The sequence below is a fragment of the Watersipora subatra genome, chromosome 9, assembly GCF_963576615.1.
Source record: "Watersipora subatra chromosome 9, tzWatSuba1.1, whole genome shotgun sequence".
In the NCBI taxonomy this organism is placed as follows: Eukaryota; Metazoa; Bryozoa; class Gymnolaemata; order Cheilostomatida; family Watersiporidae; genus Watersipora; species Watersipora subatra.
Genome location: NC_088716.1, coordinates 45842179 through 45857373, shown reverse-complemented (window position 1 = coordinate 45857373; position 15195 = coordinate 45842179). Strand labels below are relative to the sequence as shown.

The 15195-nt window shown below is 35.4% G+C and overlaps 1 protein-coding gene across 1 annotated transcript; it reads left to right on the top strand.

Annotated features, from left to right (window-relative positions):
* Positions 1–470: 470 nt before the first annotated feature.
* LOC137404228 (sulfotransferase 1C2-like) lies at positions 471–12885 on the top strand. Its single transcript, XM_068090391.1, has 8 exons — positions 471–585; positions 3608–3804; positions 3935–4135; positions 5107–5162; positions 5491–5670; positions 7732–7881; positions 8515–8590; positions 12458–12885. Exons 2-8 carry the CDS (start codon positions 3618–3620, stop codon positions 12562–12564), a joined length of 957 nt encoding a protein of 318 aa, XP_067946492.1. The 5' UTR covers positions 471–585; positions 3608–3617; the 3' UTR covers positions 12565–12885.
* The last annotated feature ends 2310 nt before the right edge of the window (positions 12886–15195 follow it).

The following is a 15195-nucleotide window of genomic DNA, read 5'->3' as shown; positions in this document are numbered from 1 at the left end:
AAGCGAGCTGTTTCAACCCTAAAGGAAAACATGATCTATGTTTGAATATTTTTTCAAAGTTTACCATTTTATGAATCATTAAGTTTGAGTGCAAACGTTGTCCATAATAAGATGTAAACACTATGAAGTGTCTATGGAAAGACTGTCTTGGCTCATTAATTATGGTTTGCAAAATGTTGAGGGTTTTTGAACTGCTGTGACTCAAACCAGCAGTCCTGTTATAGCAATGAAGTAATACCAATTATGTAGCCAACTTAATGGCTTTGAATTCCAAATAGATTTTCAGTGACGGGCTGCACTGCCTTTTCTACTGCATAATGAGTTTATCACAACAAAGTATAAAGACCGGTCATCTAAATTACAGCAGTTTTCAAGAATGTATGTGACTGAATAGGTCATCCAAGCTTTCCGATTGGTTGAAGACTTCACAAACAAACCATAGCAATAATGGATCTTCACTTATAAGAGCTGCAATGATCCTTACTGCCCTACTGATAGTAACTAGAGTGAACTAGTCACAACTCTTGAGGGTAGGGCACAGTAAGAGAGAACTTATTCATTATTCAGAGTACCAGACAGCTAGAGGTAAGTACTGAAAATGAAGCAAATGCTGAAATGTTTAGCAGGTGCTCTGTTCAAGGATTTAGCTTGAAGGTTGACTTGCAACAAAATCCCATTACAGTTATTTGGTATCAAAAGATTCACCATGTCTTACTCTGCTGTGTTGTAGGTGCAAAATATGTGGAAATGTGATTACAAGCTATTAAAAGCTCAAAAGCGAACAGTTAATCGCGGCCATCACGAAAATGCCGTAGATCGGAATCCCTTTCCAAAACGGCTAAATGGGATGTAGTTGAACACGGTGGCTTCTGTTTACACTTTCATGCAACCTCATTCGTCGAAATATTTTCACAAATGTACTTCACGCATTCAATAAATCCATGTCTATTGTCCTTATGCGTCTATTTCATCATCATTGTAATGCTATCACGTTCAGCACTGATATCTCAAAATCTACCGTAAAAATTCATTTAATTTTTAACCTTAGTTCGAAGGAGTGCATATCATCCTTTGATGAACACGAGGAGCCTGTTGGTCATCTGTAATAGAAGAAAAATGCTGCAGAAATTATTCGCGCCATTTGGCAGGAAGTATGGGCCACATGATCAGATTATAACTAGATGATTAGACCAGGCTGAAATGAAACTGTAAAGTAGCGAGCATCTATATTTGATACGGGCTTTCCGGTAGACTCCGAAGTGTTTGTCATAAACCAGTGCTACGAGATGAGACGTTTTATATTGAGCCTTTTATTGGCCTCTAATTTCACGTGATAACATCGCGTGTCTAAACAATAACCACAATGTTTGAGCACGTCATCGAAATAAAGAGATTCCGAATTACAGCGTTTTCATGATGGCTGCGATTAACTGTTCGTTTTTGAGCTTTGAAGAGCTTGTAATCACATTTCCACATATTTTGCACCTACAACACAGCAGAGTAAGACATGGTGAATCTTTTGATACCAAATAACTGTAATCTGAATTCTGTTGTCAGTAAATCTTTAAACATCTCTTTAAACTCTTGATGATGACATGTTTAGCTGACATGCTGAAAAGGACTTGCTGAAATGCTGACATCTTTAGCAGGTGCTCTGTTAAAGATTTTAGCGTGAAAATCTCTGTAGAAACTAGGTTGAAGCTTGCCATTTACAAATTTACGTAGCGCAAACGTTGTGTTGTGAGTAGCAGTGTGAATTGCTAAACAGCGAGTGAGAGGTTTGAGGCCTGCTAAAAGCTGTCAGTAAAGGCATGCAGTCCTAAAATTTTTCTGTGCAAAGAAGGACAACTCTCAGATAATACCTGAGTCAGGCAAAGAGAAACCACCTCACTAGCCTCCTAAGAAAACTCCTGAATGTCTAATCTATGCAATTGAAGAAGATCATGATACAAGGGGCCTTCCTACAGGAAAATACTCTCAACTAACAGTGTTTCATAATTTTGCTTTAGGATAGAAAACAGTTATTTTTTCTACCTCATTCTTAGAAATTGATGTAAGCTCAAAGAACTCACACAGCAGTAGAACACTCCTCAAATCTTCCATATGATTTCTGCTGATATTAATGCATTCCGTGTGGCTCTGAACTGGTAATCTGTTATATTGGCTTATCATGTGCAGCATGTACATGTACGAATGTTCATAGAGAAGTATAGCATCTTTATCAATTCAATGAAGACTAGGGGTTCACGGTTATTATGCATGCAAAATACACATAGCCTGGCTCTGGATGGCTACACTAACCAACCAATCTTACAAATTGCCATTTGCTAACAATATATGGTTATATACTGGTCATAGATATTGCATGCTGAATGTCCCTTTTAACAATTATTTACTATTTTTAACAGACCTAAAATACCATCCAGAAGGCAGCCTTATTGTGTTTAATAACTTTATTAGAATTAGCCAGAACAGCATGAAATCTTTTACAGAAGTGTTAGACCTACTGGGGACACTATCAGAAGCTCATATTGAACATTTCACTGCTTTTATTAGAGAAACATCTGTCGTTGAAAGAACGACCTATAATCTTAGCTTGATTTAACTACATAAAATGTAAAAACCTAGTATAGTGAGAATAATCTTCTGTGTCAGGTGCTCTACAGATTTTGTTCATGACTACGTATAATGCTCACAAACGCTATTGATAGCTTGTAGGTACAACCTTAAGGTTAATGGTCTTGAGGTATGGCCACACGCAACGATTTTTTGGTTAATTCTGGCCAAAATCACGAAATGAATGAAAAACACAGACTTATTCGGTCGAAATTCACAGAATTGTCAATGCTGTGCATGCACACCGAAATCGTTGACAAGGCACTTTTAATTGGCTGAACAAATTATTAGTGAGCATGATTCTAGCAGCTTTTACAATTTATTTAGTCCAAGACACGTATTACGACATACAATAAAAGTACGAGCGCAATTCGACATACTACATACGATGCAACTACCTAGATTGTGCTATTGTTGATTCTTTATCGTTTGAAGACTATGGCTACGAATCGTTTTTTTAATAATAACAAATTTCTTTTTAGCAGCAAAAGTTCCGTTGTAGAAAGAGTTGCCATCTTTAGCGCAACCAAGTCAGTTGCATCGTATTTGCTATGGCAAATCGCGTTAGTATTTTCAGGCGTGTCGCGTTATGTGCCTCGGACTATGTAAATTGCAAAAGCTGCTAGAATCATGCTCGCTAATAATTTGTCCAGCCAATTAAAAGCGTTTCAGCGATGAATTTGGTGTGCATGCACAGCTCAGACAATTCTGTGAATCTTGGCCAAATATTTCTGTGTGTTTCGTCCATTTCATGATTTTGGTCAGAATCAACGAAAAAATCATTACATGTGGCGGTACCTTTAGAGTTTACTGATCTCTGTGTTATTTCTAATATAAATGATCAGCAACATGTTTGTTTGTGTGGAGAACAATAGGAGCACGCCGCTGCATTCACGAGTTCCTTATTCAATATCATATTAAATATCATTTGATTAGGATTGCTGGAAACTTTCAGACCTGATAGCTTCTTACCTTGATGACTTGTTTGTAGAATAACCAATATGGAAGAAACCCTGACTCATCCCATGGCAGGCTCCATTACTGGACAGTACTTTGTTAATGATGATGATACAGTAAAAGTGCCTGCTATCTATTTTATGCCAGAAGTATTTAAGAACGTTTGCTCTGATCTGGCTTCATACAAGTGGAATGAGGCAGACTTTCTCGTCGCAACTTACCTTAAGAATGGTAAGGGCCTCAGACTATTTGAAAAGTAACCAACGTTTCTGCTAAGAAGGCACAAAGGATGATAGTACAAGCCAAAAGTGTTTACATGTATGCAGAAATGTATATCTGTATATTAAAAGTTGCTTTATAGGCACTCATTTCATTTGGGAGGTGATGACTATGCTGATTAATGGCTCAGCAGAGTATATTGGGGCATCGAAGAAGGAGCTAATGATTGATGCCTTGCCTGTTAAAGAAAGTGCAAAAGTATTTCCTTCCCCTCGAGTTTTCAACACTCACTACAGAACTGATGTACTTCCAGCTGAGTTTAGAAAAGCTAAAACCGTAGTAGGTGAGTATTATTTCTTTCTTTTTCAACAAAAAACTTTGAGGTCTCATTTGCTGTTGAAGGATTTAGAAATCCTTTGATTGTAAATTTTTGGCCTTGTTGGTCTGTACCCCTTGGCTTGAATTCTTTTGTATCAAAGAAGCATTGCTAGTTTACTAGTTCCATGGCTACCAATAATTTAGTCTGTCGATCATGTGCTGGCTGACCAAACTGCTTTATAAACACCTTTGCTTTTCTTAAAAAAATTGGTCCATTTGCATTTTGCCCCTTTGGGAATGAACCAAAAGGGTGGCTCTCTAAAAAAGTGTTCTTATCAGATGGCCTGCTATGTGGCTTGTGTCAACCTAACTTGCCCTCATCAGGACAACGGACAAGTATGATGCGAGCAGAGTTTTCAACTATCCACTCGCAATATAGTATATGTTCATGTTCCTTATTTGGGCTGCTTCAAAATCCTTTACTCGCAACCCTGAGGGGAAAACAATAAGCATTAATTTGGTCCTATACGTATCCATAAATGTGGAGTTATCTCCTAAATGCTGCTGCCAATGACAATTACTCTGTTGAAATTCCGCTATTAAATCCAATAAAAATTTATTTTAGGACCAAACACAATTTTTTATAAGGCAAGCGTTATTGTAACTGAGAAAAACATTAACCTTTTTCACTAACACTAACTTGTCCTACTACTTTTGATAAAGCATTGCCAGACTTATTCTTTTCAACTAATCCAGCTAACTCCTATATTATTTAGAAGAATAAATATGTTAAATTAAAACTTGAATTCTTATAGCGGTAAGTTGTTTATCTATTCCTAAACAAACTTTATTAGCTCAACAATAGATCTGTCATGTATCATTGAGTATATTTATAAACCAAATCACTAGTGTTTTATTGAAAGTTGATAGTAAGTCTGGGTAGCCTGACGTTGAACGATATCACGCTTTTTTACCATTTCTGCTTTGTGCTTGCAGTTATGAGAAACCCAAAAGATACATGCATTTCATACTACTACCATGTAAAGAACATCGTAAGTACGAGATATCTTATAACTAATGACCTATTATAACTAATGACTAATGACTTATAACTAATGACCTGTAATGATAGTTACTTACAATGATAATTATTACCAATGTTCTCCTACATATTTGTGTTGCTTCAGCACCGCCATTAGTCTAAGGTGGCATAGTTAATAAATAATAACCTAGAGTACAACCCGACAATGTGACGAAGTGTAAACCAGTCTTCAACCATGATAAGTGAAAGACCGATGTACACATTAGCTTTGTTGATATGGTTGTTTTATAATCAAATACACTGTTATTACATTATTATTATTATTAATTACATACTAGATGGGAAGAAAAAGTTCAGCACCACCAGAAATAGGAAAGATGAGTTTTCAGCAGTTCCTTCGCATGTTCCTTGATGATAAAGATGTGCCATACGGAACATACTTTGAATATATTGAGTATATGTGGTCCCTCAGAGCTGAGCCTAACGTACTTCTTATTTTCTATGAAGACTTGAAGCTAGTAAGTTTATGGAGCTCATACAAATGAGGCCTAATGCACTTTAGGCAAGATGTTCCACAAAAAGTAGACTCTGACTGATAAAAAATTCATTATTTTTTATAAGTCAGTTTCATGTTGATACTGCATGAGGTTATATCAGAGAGACAAACAAGCAATGCGAACAAAAATAAACATTCGTCTGTAAGGATTTTTGGTAAATCCCTGAGTACTGCTTGTTGACAATTCCAAACTCAGTCACTGTTTTATATTGATGAGTCAGATAGTGCTTGGCATGTAGCCAATTCTATGTTGAAGAAATTGTTTTGAATACCATAGACCTATTAACTATACACTGTATAGTATACACTGTATAGTTAATAGGTCTATGCTGAATACTAGTACCCTGGCAGTCCTGTGTGCAGTGACAGATCATCATGTGTAATAACTAACTGCACAAATATTCCAAAACATGGCAAAGCGGTCGATTGGTGCAGGTGGTGGAGTATCGATCTACCAAACAGAAAGTCGCATGTTTGAATCAGACAGACACTCAGATGGACTCAACTCTTATTATCGTAAAGATTCTGCTGTTACCTCCATGTTAATACTTACATGTACATTTAAAAAAGAATAGATTTTCGGCATATGGCAACGTTAGCTGTTAAAATATCTAAAATCTCAGGGTAGGTGCTGTGATCAAAATGGCATTACAAAATACAGTGAAACATGGATAACTCGCCCTCGGATAGAGCGAACACATGGTTAACTTGAATGGATTTGCTTGGTCCGTTCCCACGCAATGATAAATGGCTCTATATAACTCGAACTCAACGCTGTTAATTCGAACTGTTTTTTGCCCAACAGCTACCGAAACGGTTGCTATCGCTTTAGAAAATCACTTTATTCCAAGCCATAGAGGTAAACCTCAACTTTTCGTAATTCATAAGCGTCGTTATTACCTCCATCGGTAAAATATTTTTGTCAACGACTTTTCTAAAGGTTTGGTGAAATTTGATTTATACTGCTATACGATGAATAGCACGGGCTAGTCGGGTCAAGCGCGCAAGGATTTTCGCCACGCACATACAAAACAAAAACAGCATGTTGTTTTTGTTTTGTATTTGCGTGGCGAAAATCCTTGAGTGCGTGACCCAGCTAGCCCGTGATGAATAGTTTTCCGACGTTGATTCCGTGTTGAATCAACGTCGGAATGTTGAATGTTTAAAACGTCTTAAAAATTGTTGTAATTAAACGTATACGTTGTCTTAGCTAAAAAAAACTATGCATCGTTTGACCTAAACACAGAATACGTGTGTACATTTAATAAGTATCCATTCAAAAAGCGTGAGTGATATATAATGTACCGTAAAACCTCGTAAAACTTTTAATTGAACTGCCTCGGAGTGTTGCTCTTAACGAATCCCAGGTAAAGTAAGGTAATCTTTGCATAAACTTCAAGAAAAATCGGCAAAATTGATCGTGGGTAAAACGCTCAAAAGAAAAAGATGTCTTTTCTTTTGAGCATTTCAGCAACAATCAAGTTTTGCCAATGTCAATCTAAAAAACGTTCTGGCAATAACATCACCTCAAACAACAAACCAATCTCAAGTGATAGAAAAATATCTATACTTTTTGATAAAAACGTTTTAAACTTTACATTAGAAGCATTTAATTTGAAACAAGCCATTTGTGCTTTTGATTTATATTATAGCTTGTATATGTACATGTATCTACTAATAAATAAGTAAATACATGGACTTGTGACAGTGCTCTGATAACTTGAACGCTCTGATAATTCGAACACTTTCGCTCGGTCCCTTGAAGTTTGAGTTATCCGAGTTTCACTGTACTTGTATGTAGTTCATGTTGCTCAGAGACTCACAAACAGCAGTCAGGCTATTTGACCAAATCATCAAGTCTTTAGACGGCATTGGAAGATAACTGCAGTTTTCCAGGCTATTATTACCAGCTTTTATGCAAAAATGCTTTTGGATATTGAAATCTATGTTGAAAGACTGGAAGATTTGTTGATACTATTGTGCATGTGAAAACATAGAAAAGGTGTAATTTGGTGTTGCGTAGGACCCAGTAGAAACCATCCAGAAGGTAAATGAGTTTATGGGTACAGACAGATCTCCGGAGCTTGTTCAACAGATAGCTGAAGCTACCGACTTTAGTAAAATGAAGAAAGGCAAAACTGGCGGTCCAGCTGCGGAAGAGTTGCTGAAAATTGTGAGTCTGCTTTAGAATGGCTCTTTTCAACTCTCTCCTCAATTATCGTAAATCAATAAATATTTTAAAGGATTGAAAATTACTAGTCGCTATGACAACTGCTCTAATAAAGGCCAGGCTACACACTAATGAAATGTGTCTTTTACGTAGCCAATGGGCTGACAATGCATTTTTGAGGTGTCGTCTGAAACAAACATGTTGAACTATTATATCCATTGAGTTAAAATCGGCGTGCCTTTAACTGGCTAGAGAAGTTAATTTTAACGACCTTGATTCCATTAATTTTCAAAGCAAGTTAGTCGCATGCAATTTCGGCTTTCAAATGCCAATGACAACATGGACTTTACACAAACTGTTTATATATGGGAGAGAGCAGAGTTTAACAAAAATCTAAAACATGTTACTCATCACTAATGGAAGATCTACCCATATGCTAGCATTGCGTTTACACAGCTCGATTTTTTTGTTATTGTAAATTTTATATTCATTCTTCTTATACATTGCTGTTAAAAGTCAGAGCTTGATCTTCGAAAGGACTAACCTTGATGCAATAAGAGAACTCCTAGTTTAAGTTTTGCTTCCACAAAAATTGGTAGCCGGTTGTTATAACACATCACTTATTATCTTACGCAGATAAAAGCACAGAATTTGGATGAGAAAGAAATTGTAGAGAGAATGAACAAAATAAATACCCAGATATACCGAAAAGGTAAGCCTACCTGCACTCTTGTTATTGTCAAGCTTCATCAAAGGAGTGGTCAGCAGGTTTAAAACCTACTCATTATCCTACGACCAAATTCGAGCGAAGCAATTGTTTGGGAGCTTTATGATAAATGCATGTGTGCACACAACTCACAAAAATTATTCATTGACATCGTCGCAAACCCTTGTACCGAAATCTTATCAACAAATTTAACCATTTTTCAATGAAGCCATTTAAGTATAATAACGATACAAAACACATATAAACCTATTTAAATATATTACCAAGTCTTTGAAATTTGTAGACAATATCCTAAACCTTAGCCATCTGATTGGATAATACATAACTACACAGATTAATTTGGCCTAAAACCGCCATTAAATCCTGACAAGCCTTTTTTAATCAAAATTAAGACTGGCCAACAAAACGACGATAAAGCCGTGCGACCGAGACAAGAACCATTAAGTCGTGCGAATTTCACGAGAAAAACGTGCACATTTCACCAGTCTATGGCATTGTCCAATTGCCGAAGGTTTCTAATATCTTCCCGTTTTTAATATCTTGCAAAAATATTTAATTATAAGAATATTTATTAGATTTTATAAAATTATTATAAGATTTAATTATAAGAATAATCATTCAAGTTTATTTATCCGAAGGTTTCTGTAATCAACGTAGACCGTTTGAGGCGTAGACAGATTTACAGGTTCGAAATTGTGGTACACAGTTTATCAGCCTATGTTTTTTTGTTCAATTACCGAAGGTTTCATTAAATTATCTAGAACATTAGCCAAATTTCTTTACATCTTATGTACAAGCTAGGGCCGAACTGCAATGCCCTTTTATGACAAGAACATTTTTTATTTTGCTCCAATTTGCAGAAAACTTCCAGACGCTTGAATGCTGATGCTCGCTTTCTGTTACAGATCGCTAACAAAACCATTCTACATTCAACACAACCAACTTTTAAACTGTGTATAATACACAGCAGCTTGCCATTTTACTTCTAATATTGCATTTTTCCTATTGCAGGAGAGAGATATAAACATTTTTTTTTTTCCTTTCATTATTGCTGTTTGTTGTACATAATAACATCCAGTACATTACAGCTACCATTGCAGCTACCATTGCAATTATCCTATTGCACTGCAGCGCCATTTTACTGCTAGTATTGCATTTCTCAACCAGCAATACCCTTTTTTTCCAATATCACTTTGGTCGTGGGCTGCATGACAGGAGAATTTTTAGTATAATTACTTTTGTAGAAATTTATAAAAGTAATGAAAACCTGCTTGCCATGAGTTCACAGCTAAAAGTTCCTGAGCTGTGCAACATGGACTTCCTTTAAGTAATAGATTTTCTTGGATTCATCATATCGCAGTAAACTTTGTTGATAATGTACAAATAATGAGTTTTGAGCAAAATGTCAAGGCCATCTATAATTATTACGAGTTCAACTCTCGTGTGATGTAATATTTTTTCAACCCCAGCCGTGGCTTCTGACAGACGGACAGATTATTATTATTACTATTACTAGTCCGGAGAGCTGTGAGAGAGCATCAGGTGTGCCAATAAAACAGAGAATAAAAATGTGCGCACTAATTCTAACATCATGGAAGGTGAATGATTGATGACGGCAGTAGCGTGCTAGGTGGAAAACCCATTGTTGAGGGTTCAAATCTTGTATGGTACATGATTTTTCCCCAACCTCCAAGTGTAGCTTCTGACACACAGCAAATTATTATTATTACTAGTATCCTAGCAGCCAGGGGTGCCAATAAGCCAATTCCAACTCTCAAGTAGGGCTTACATGTACAATAATTTTAAACACGTATGGTGAATGATTAATGCTGATAGTCGCGTGCTAGGTGGCAAAATTCATTGTCGAAAATTCATAGGTTGAAATCATGTATGGTACAAGATTTTTCCCAACCTCCAACCTTGGCTTTGGACAAATGAATCAACACGACTCTTATTATAGTAAATATTCATACAAATACTGGCATTTATAGCCAAAAAATATTTGGATTAACTGTTCGCTTTTGAGCTTTTAAGAGCTTGTAATCACATTTCCACATATGTTGTACCTACAACACAACAGAGTAAGACATGGTGAATCTCTTCATATCAAATAACTGTAATGTGAATTTTGTTGCAAGTCAACCTTTAAAGCACATCAATTACATAAGTACTGTTTCAGCTTATTCAGGTTCTTCAATATCTTGGCTTTCAAATGAGCCATTGTTTGACATGGTGATGCAGACCTTGGTTGGTGTTTATAAGATTTCCCAAAGCTCTACTGCAAAAATGATCAATGGTTTAGGCCCACAAATGATGATGTCACAATTTTCATATTTGGTGTTGTGTGCTCTTACCACTTATTTTCATCACTTACCTATAATATTTATCAACTTCAATATTGACCCTAGTGACAGGCAAAGGTAGGACAATTCCAGAGAACCAATGAAGACAACAAAGGAATCAGTGTCATTAGCTTTCCATGTACAAAGTATTTTTATGATAAATAACTCAGATTCCAAGCACCATACTATATTTTCTCGATAATATTATGCACTAGCCCTCTATTTTTATTGTGATGTTGAGGGGCACGACTGAGGCTAATTAATTTCAAGCATTGCATGATCTCGCAAGAGTGCAATTTACGTATAGTCCTAGGGCCATGCCACTGCAGGTCACAATTTAATCGATGTGATTTTATTACCTTTACCACCATGGGTGGTTAACAACTAGGTATGTTGTTAGTAGACATTCCTGTTTTTGTTTAATTTTGTTATAAAAGTCAATTGAATTAAATCAATCGTTGGAGTTGACTCACTGCACTCCGAGATTGTTCAAAATAAAGAAGCCTATTGTAAATAACTTAATCTGCCTATAAGCTAGTATCATACACAAAGTGATTAATTTAACTGTCCAATACACGTGTTTTCTATTTTCCATATGATTTATTTGAATACAATATAATATATTTGAATTTTTATATTTTTTTTATATTTAATTACTAATTAGTTATTAATCAAGTTACTAATCATTTCTGTATGGGGCAAACAATGCCATCATATAAAATGATGTGATAATAATTACTAAAAATGTTTAAAATGAACGAAAGGATAAAAAAGCAAACTCTAACAATCACTTGAAATTTATTAACTCAGAACACGTGTTTGTATTGGTCGGGCGTTAGCACGGTCCTCAGGCATTGTTGATTATTTAGAATCCTAGTTTATTATTAGCGCTCTCCGGGTTTAAGAGCACCGATTGTCACAGAAAAGCGCAGCCTCAATGGCAGCGAAAGGGATCAACGACCTAAGGCTAAATGATAATTATGACATCACATTGGGGGAACCAAAACCAAGTGTTTTTTTATTGCAGGACATACATTTGACACCCTGTTTTTCATAGTTCTATTATTTTTTGTGTATTGAATATAGGCTCACTCGAAAGCCAAGTCTCTGAAGTACTGAAATATATAATAAAAGTACTTATGTAATTGATGTGCTTTAAGCTTTTTTTCTTGTTATAAGTTTGAGCTCATCAAATTATGAATGCATGAATTTCTGCAGGAAATTTTGAGTTTGCTTTAATAAATTGACAGTAATTAGCCAGAATCAACCAATCAATAGTTTGCAAGTAATTCAATATATCATAGCCATAGACCTATTAGCTATACAGTAAACTATATAGTTAATAGGTTTATGATCATAGCAGTTTTAAAATTTTGTTTGAACACTATAGTTGTTCATAGTCGGAAGCTCTAATGAATGATAATAAAATTATCATTTTGAAATTGTTTTTAATTACTAGACATACACATGTTGACAAACTGTTGTATATAACCCATATATCAATTTGTAGGAAAAATCGGAGATTGGAAAAACCACTTTACTGTAGCTGACAATGAGAGGTTTGACCATTTCTTGGCTGATTGGGAAGGTGGCAGAGATATACCATTCAAGTATTAACTAATGCTTGCATTTTAATTATTCAGAAACTTTTATACCAGTTTTATGAGATTTTTAACTCTGTTCTTTTATACTTATACCTCATGCATAATCTAACAGATGACCTCACAGTATACATTTTTAATATAACTATGTTAGTGTATTTCAGTGTTTAAATACGGAAATACTAGTTGATGCATTTTATAACAGGTTTATCATTGTCTACATCAGAGGAATGACAGTAATGAAAAGTTTTCATAGTGATATTTTTTACCAAACCGTATACATGAGAACATGACTCCCAACTCAAACATTCTTAATAGTCCTTATATTCCATTTGTTCACGAGTGATATAAAACTTATTTTGCTTAAATCCCCATTTCAATTTGCCCCATGGCTTCACATTTTGTAGTTTTACACTCGTGTAGGTACTTAATAATATGTGAAACATGATCTCGTATCAGCAAAACATACAGAGAAAACCACACAAAAATAATACAATGGTTGACAGCAACAATATCACCTGTAATGACAAGATTTCATTGTAATGACACTGCAAGCCTTTTAGTTAGGTTTCAGCCAAGTAAGTCCTTGGAAAAAAATTGATATTTCATTTTTCAGCAACTTACGTCAGGATTTTGTAACACTCTGGATTTCTCAGGAACTTCTTTAGCTGTTTCGTTTCATATTTGCAAAACAAGTTTAATCTTGTCCTTGGAGTTTTTTACTGTGCTAAAAAATTTTTTTTTTTACTTTTTTTTACTAAAACATTTGCTTGAAGAAAATGAAAGAGAGATCGCATAGCTTGGGTGGTTAGCTATAGTCAGGGTGGGTTTATGGGGCAACAACCTTTCAGTCACCACAACCCTCATCTCATTTCTGGTAACAAACTAATTGCTGGTGCTTCAAGCAAACGTACAAATGCTTCCACCTCTCAATAGATTTAACTTTCAAAAAATGGTTTACAGCTGTTACTGCAATGAGAATCTGGAATTGGTAGGAATGTCAAGCAGGTGGGAGTGTTAGATAGAAGAGAACATTTGGTTGGACTATGATAGGTCACACCTGGTTAGTCGCTTAGTTTACTTGCTTAACATACTAACTTAAAGGTTGACTTGCAAAAAAATTCTTTGCATTACAGTTATTTGGCATCAAAAAATTCACCATGTCTTACTCTGTTCTGTTGTCAGTGCCAAATATATAGAAATGTGATTACAAGCTCTTAAAAGCTAAAAAATGAACAGTTAATCACAGCCACACGAGACCGCCGTAGTTTAGATTCTCTTTCCAAAACGGCTCAAATGGGACGTAGTTGTACGAGATGGCTTTTGTTTACACTTTCAAGCAACCTCATTCGTGGAGAAATTTTGACAAATATACTTTATGCATTCAATAAAACCATGTTTATTGTTCTTACGTGCCTATTTTATCGTCATTGTAATGCTGTCACTTTCAGCACTGATATCCTATAACCTACAGTAAAAAATCGTTTAAATTTTCAACCTTAGTTCGAAGGAGTACATATCATTGTCTGATAAACATGACGAGTCTGTTGGTCACCTGTGATAATCAAAAAATGCTGCAGAAATTATTTGTGAAGTATGGGTCACATGATCAGATTACGACTAAACGATTAGACCAAGCCGAAACAAAACTGTAAAGTAGCGAGCATCTATATTTGATACGGGGTCTTCGGTAAAACCCGAAGTGTTTGTCATAAACTAGTGCTACGAGAAGTTTTATATTGAGCCTTTTATTGGCTTTTCGATTCACGTGAGAACATCATGTGACAAAACAATAACCAAATGTAATGAATATGTCAGAGAAATAAACTGATTCCAATCTATAGCGGCTTTTCGTTTTTGAGCTTTTAAGAGCATGTAATCACATTTCCACATATTTTGCACCTACAACACAGCAAAGTAAGACATGGCGAATCTTTTGATACCAAATAACTGTAATGTAAATTTTGTTGCAAGTCAACCTTTAAGGTACATTTACACCAGGCCGATTTCTCGGAGTTGCTTCAAATCCAATAGAGTCGAAGTTGGAACCGCTTCTAGCCTGTTTACAATTTCAAATACATTTTTGCAGAGACTTTTACGCCAGGCGAACTCGGACTCCAATTATGCAGAATAGGTCACTATTTTAACCTATTAAATACAACATTGATACCCATTCCATTTTTACCGCTTATCACCAAAAATGGAAACGAAAGCTTCACCATTGATGCATATCACGCCCACACTGCTTCTAACAGCAATTCTTATAGTAATAATTTAGTTCGTCGTAAGTAATTTTTTGCAATGATGGAACAAGACAACGATGATGTAATACTATGTTGTGCCGCAGCTGCAGCCGTTGTAGCTTTATATGAATTTGAAGACAAACAGGTACGTATGCATATTTTAATTTTATTATATACATGTAGTCTATTGTTTATGCTATTCATGTTGTAACCATTCAGTTTGACAACTTTGTTCATGATATTTTACCAATTTTTCAATTCAAACAATTTTAATAATTGTCATTGTACCTGGTTACACCAAACGTTAGAGAAACATTGCCTATTATTATTTTGGGACATATTTCCTCGATTTGTGATCCAAACCGACTTTTCACATGATTCTACTACTGCATATTCTGTGTATT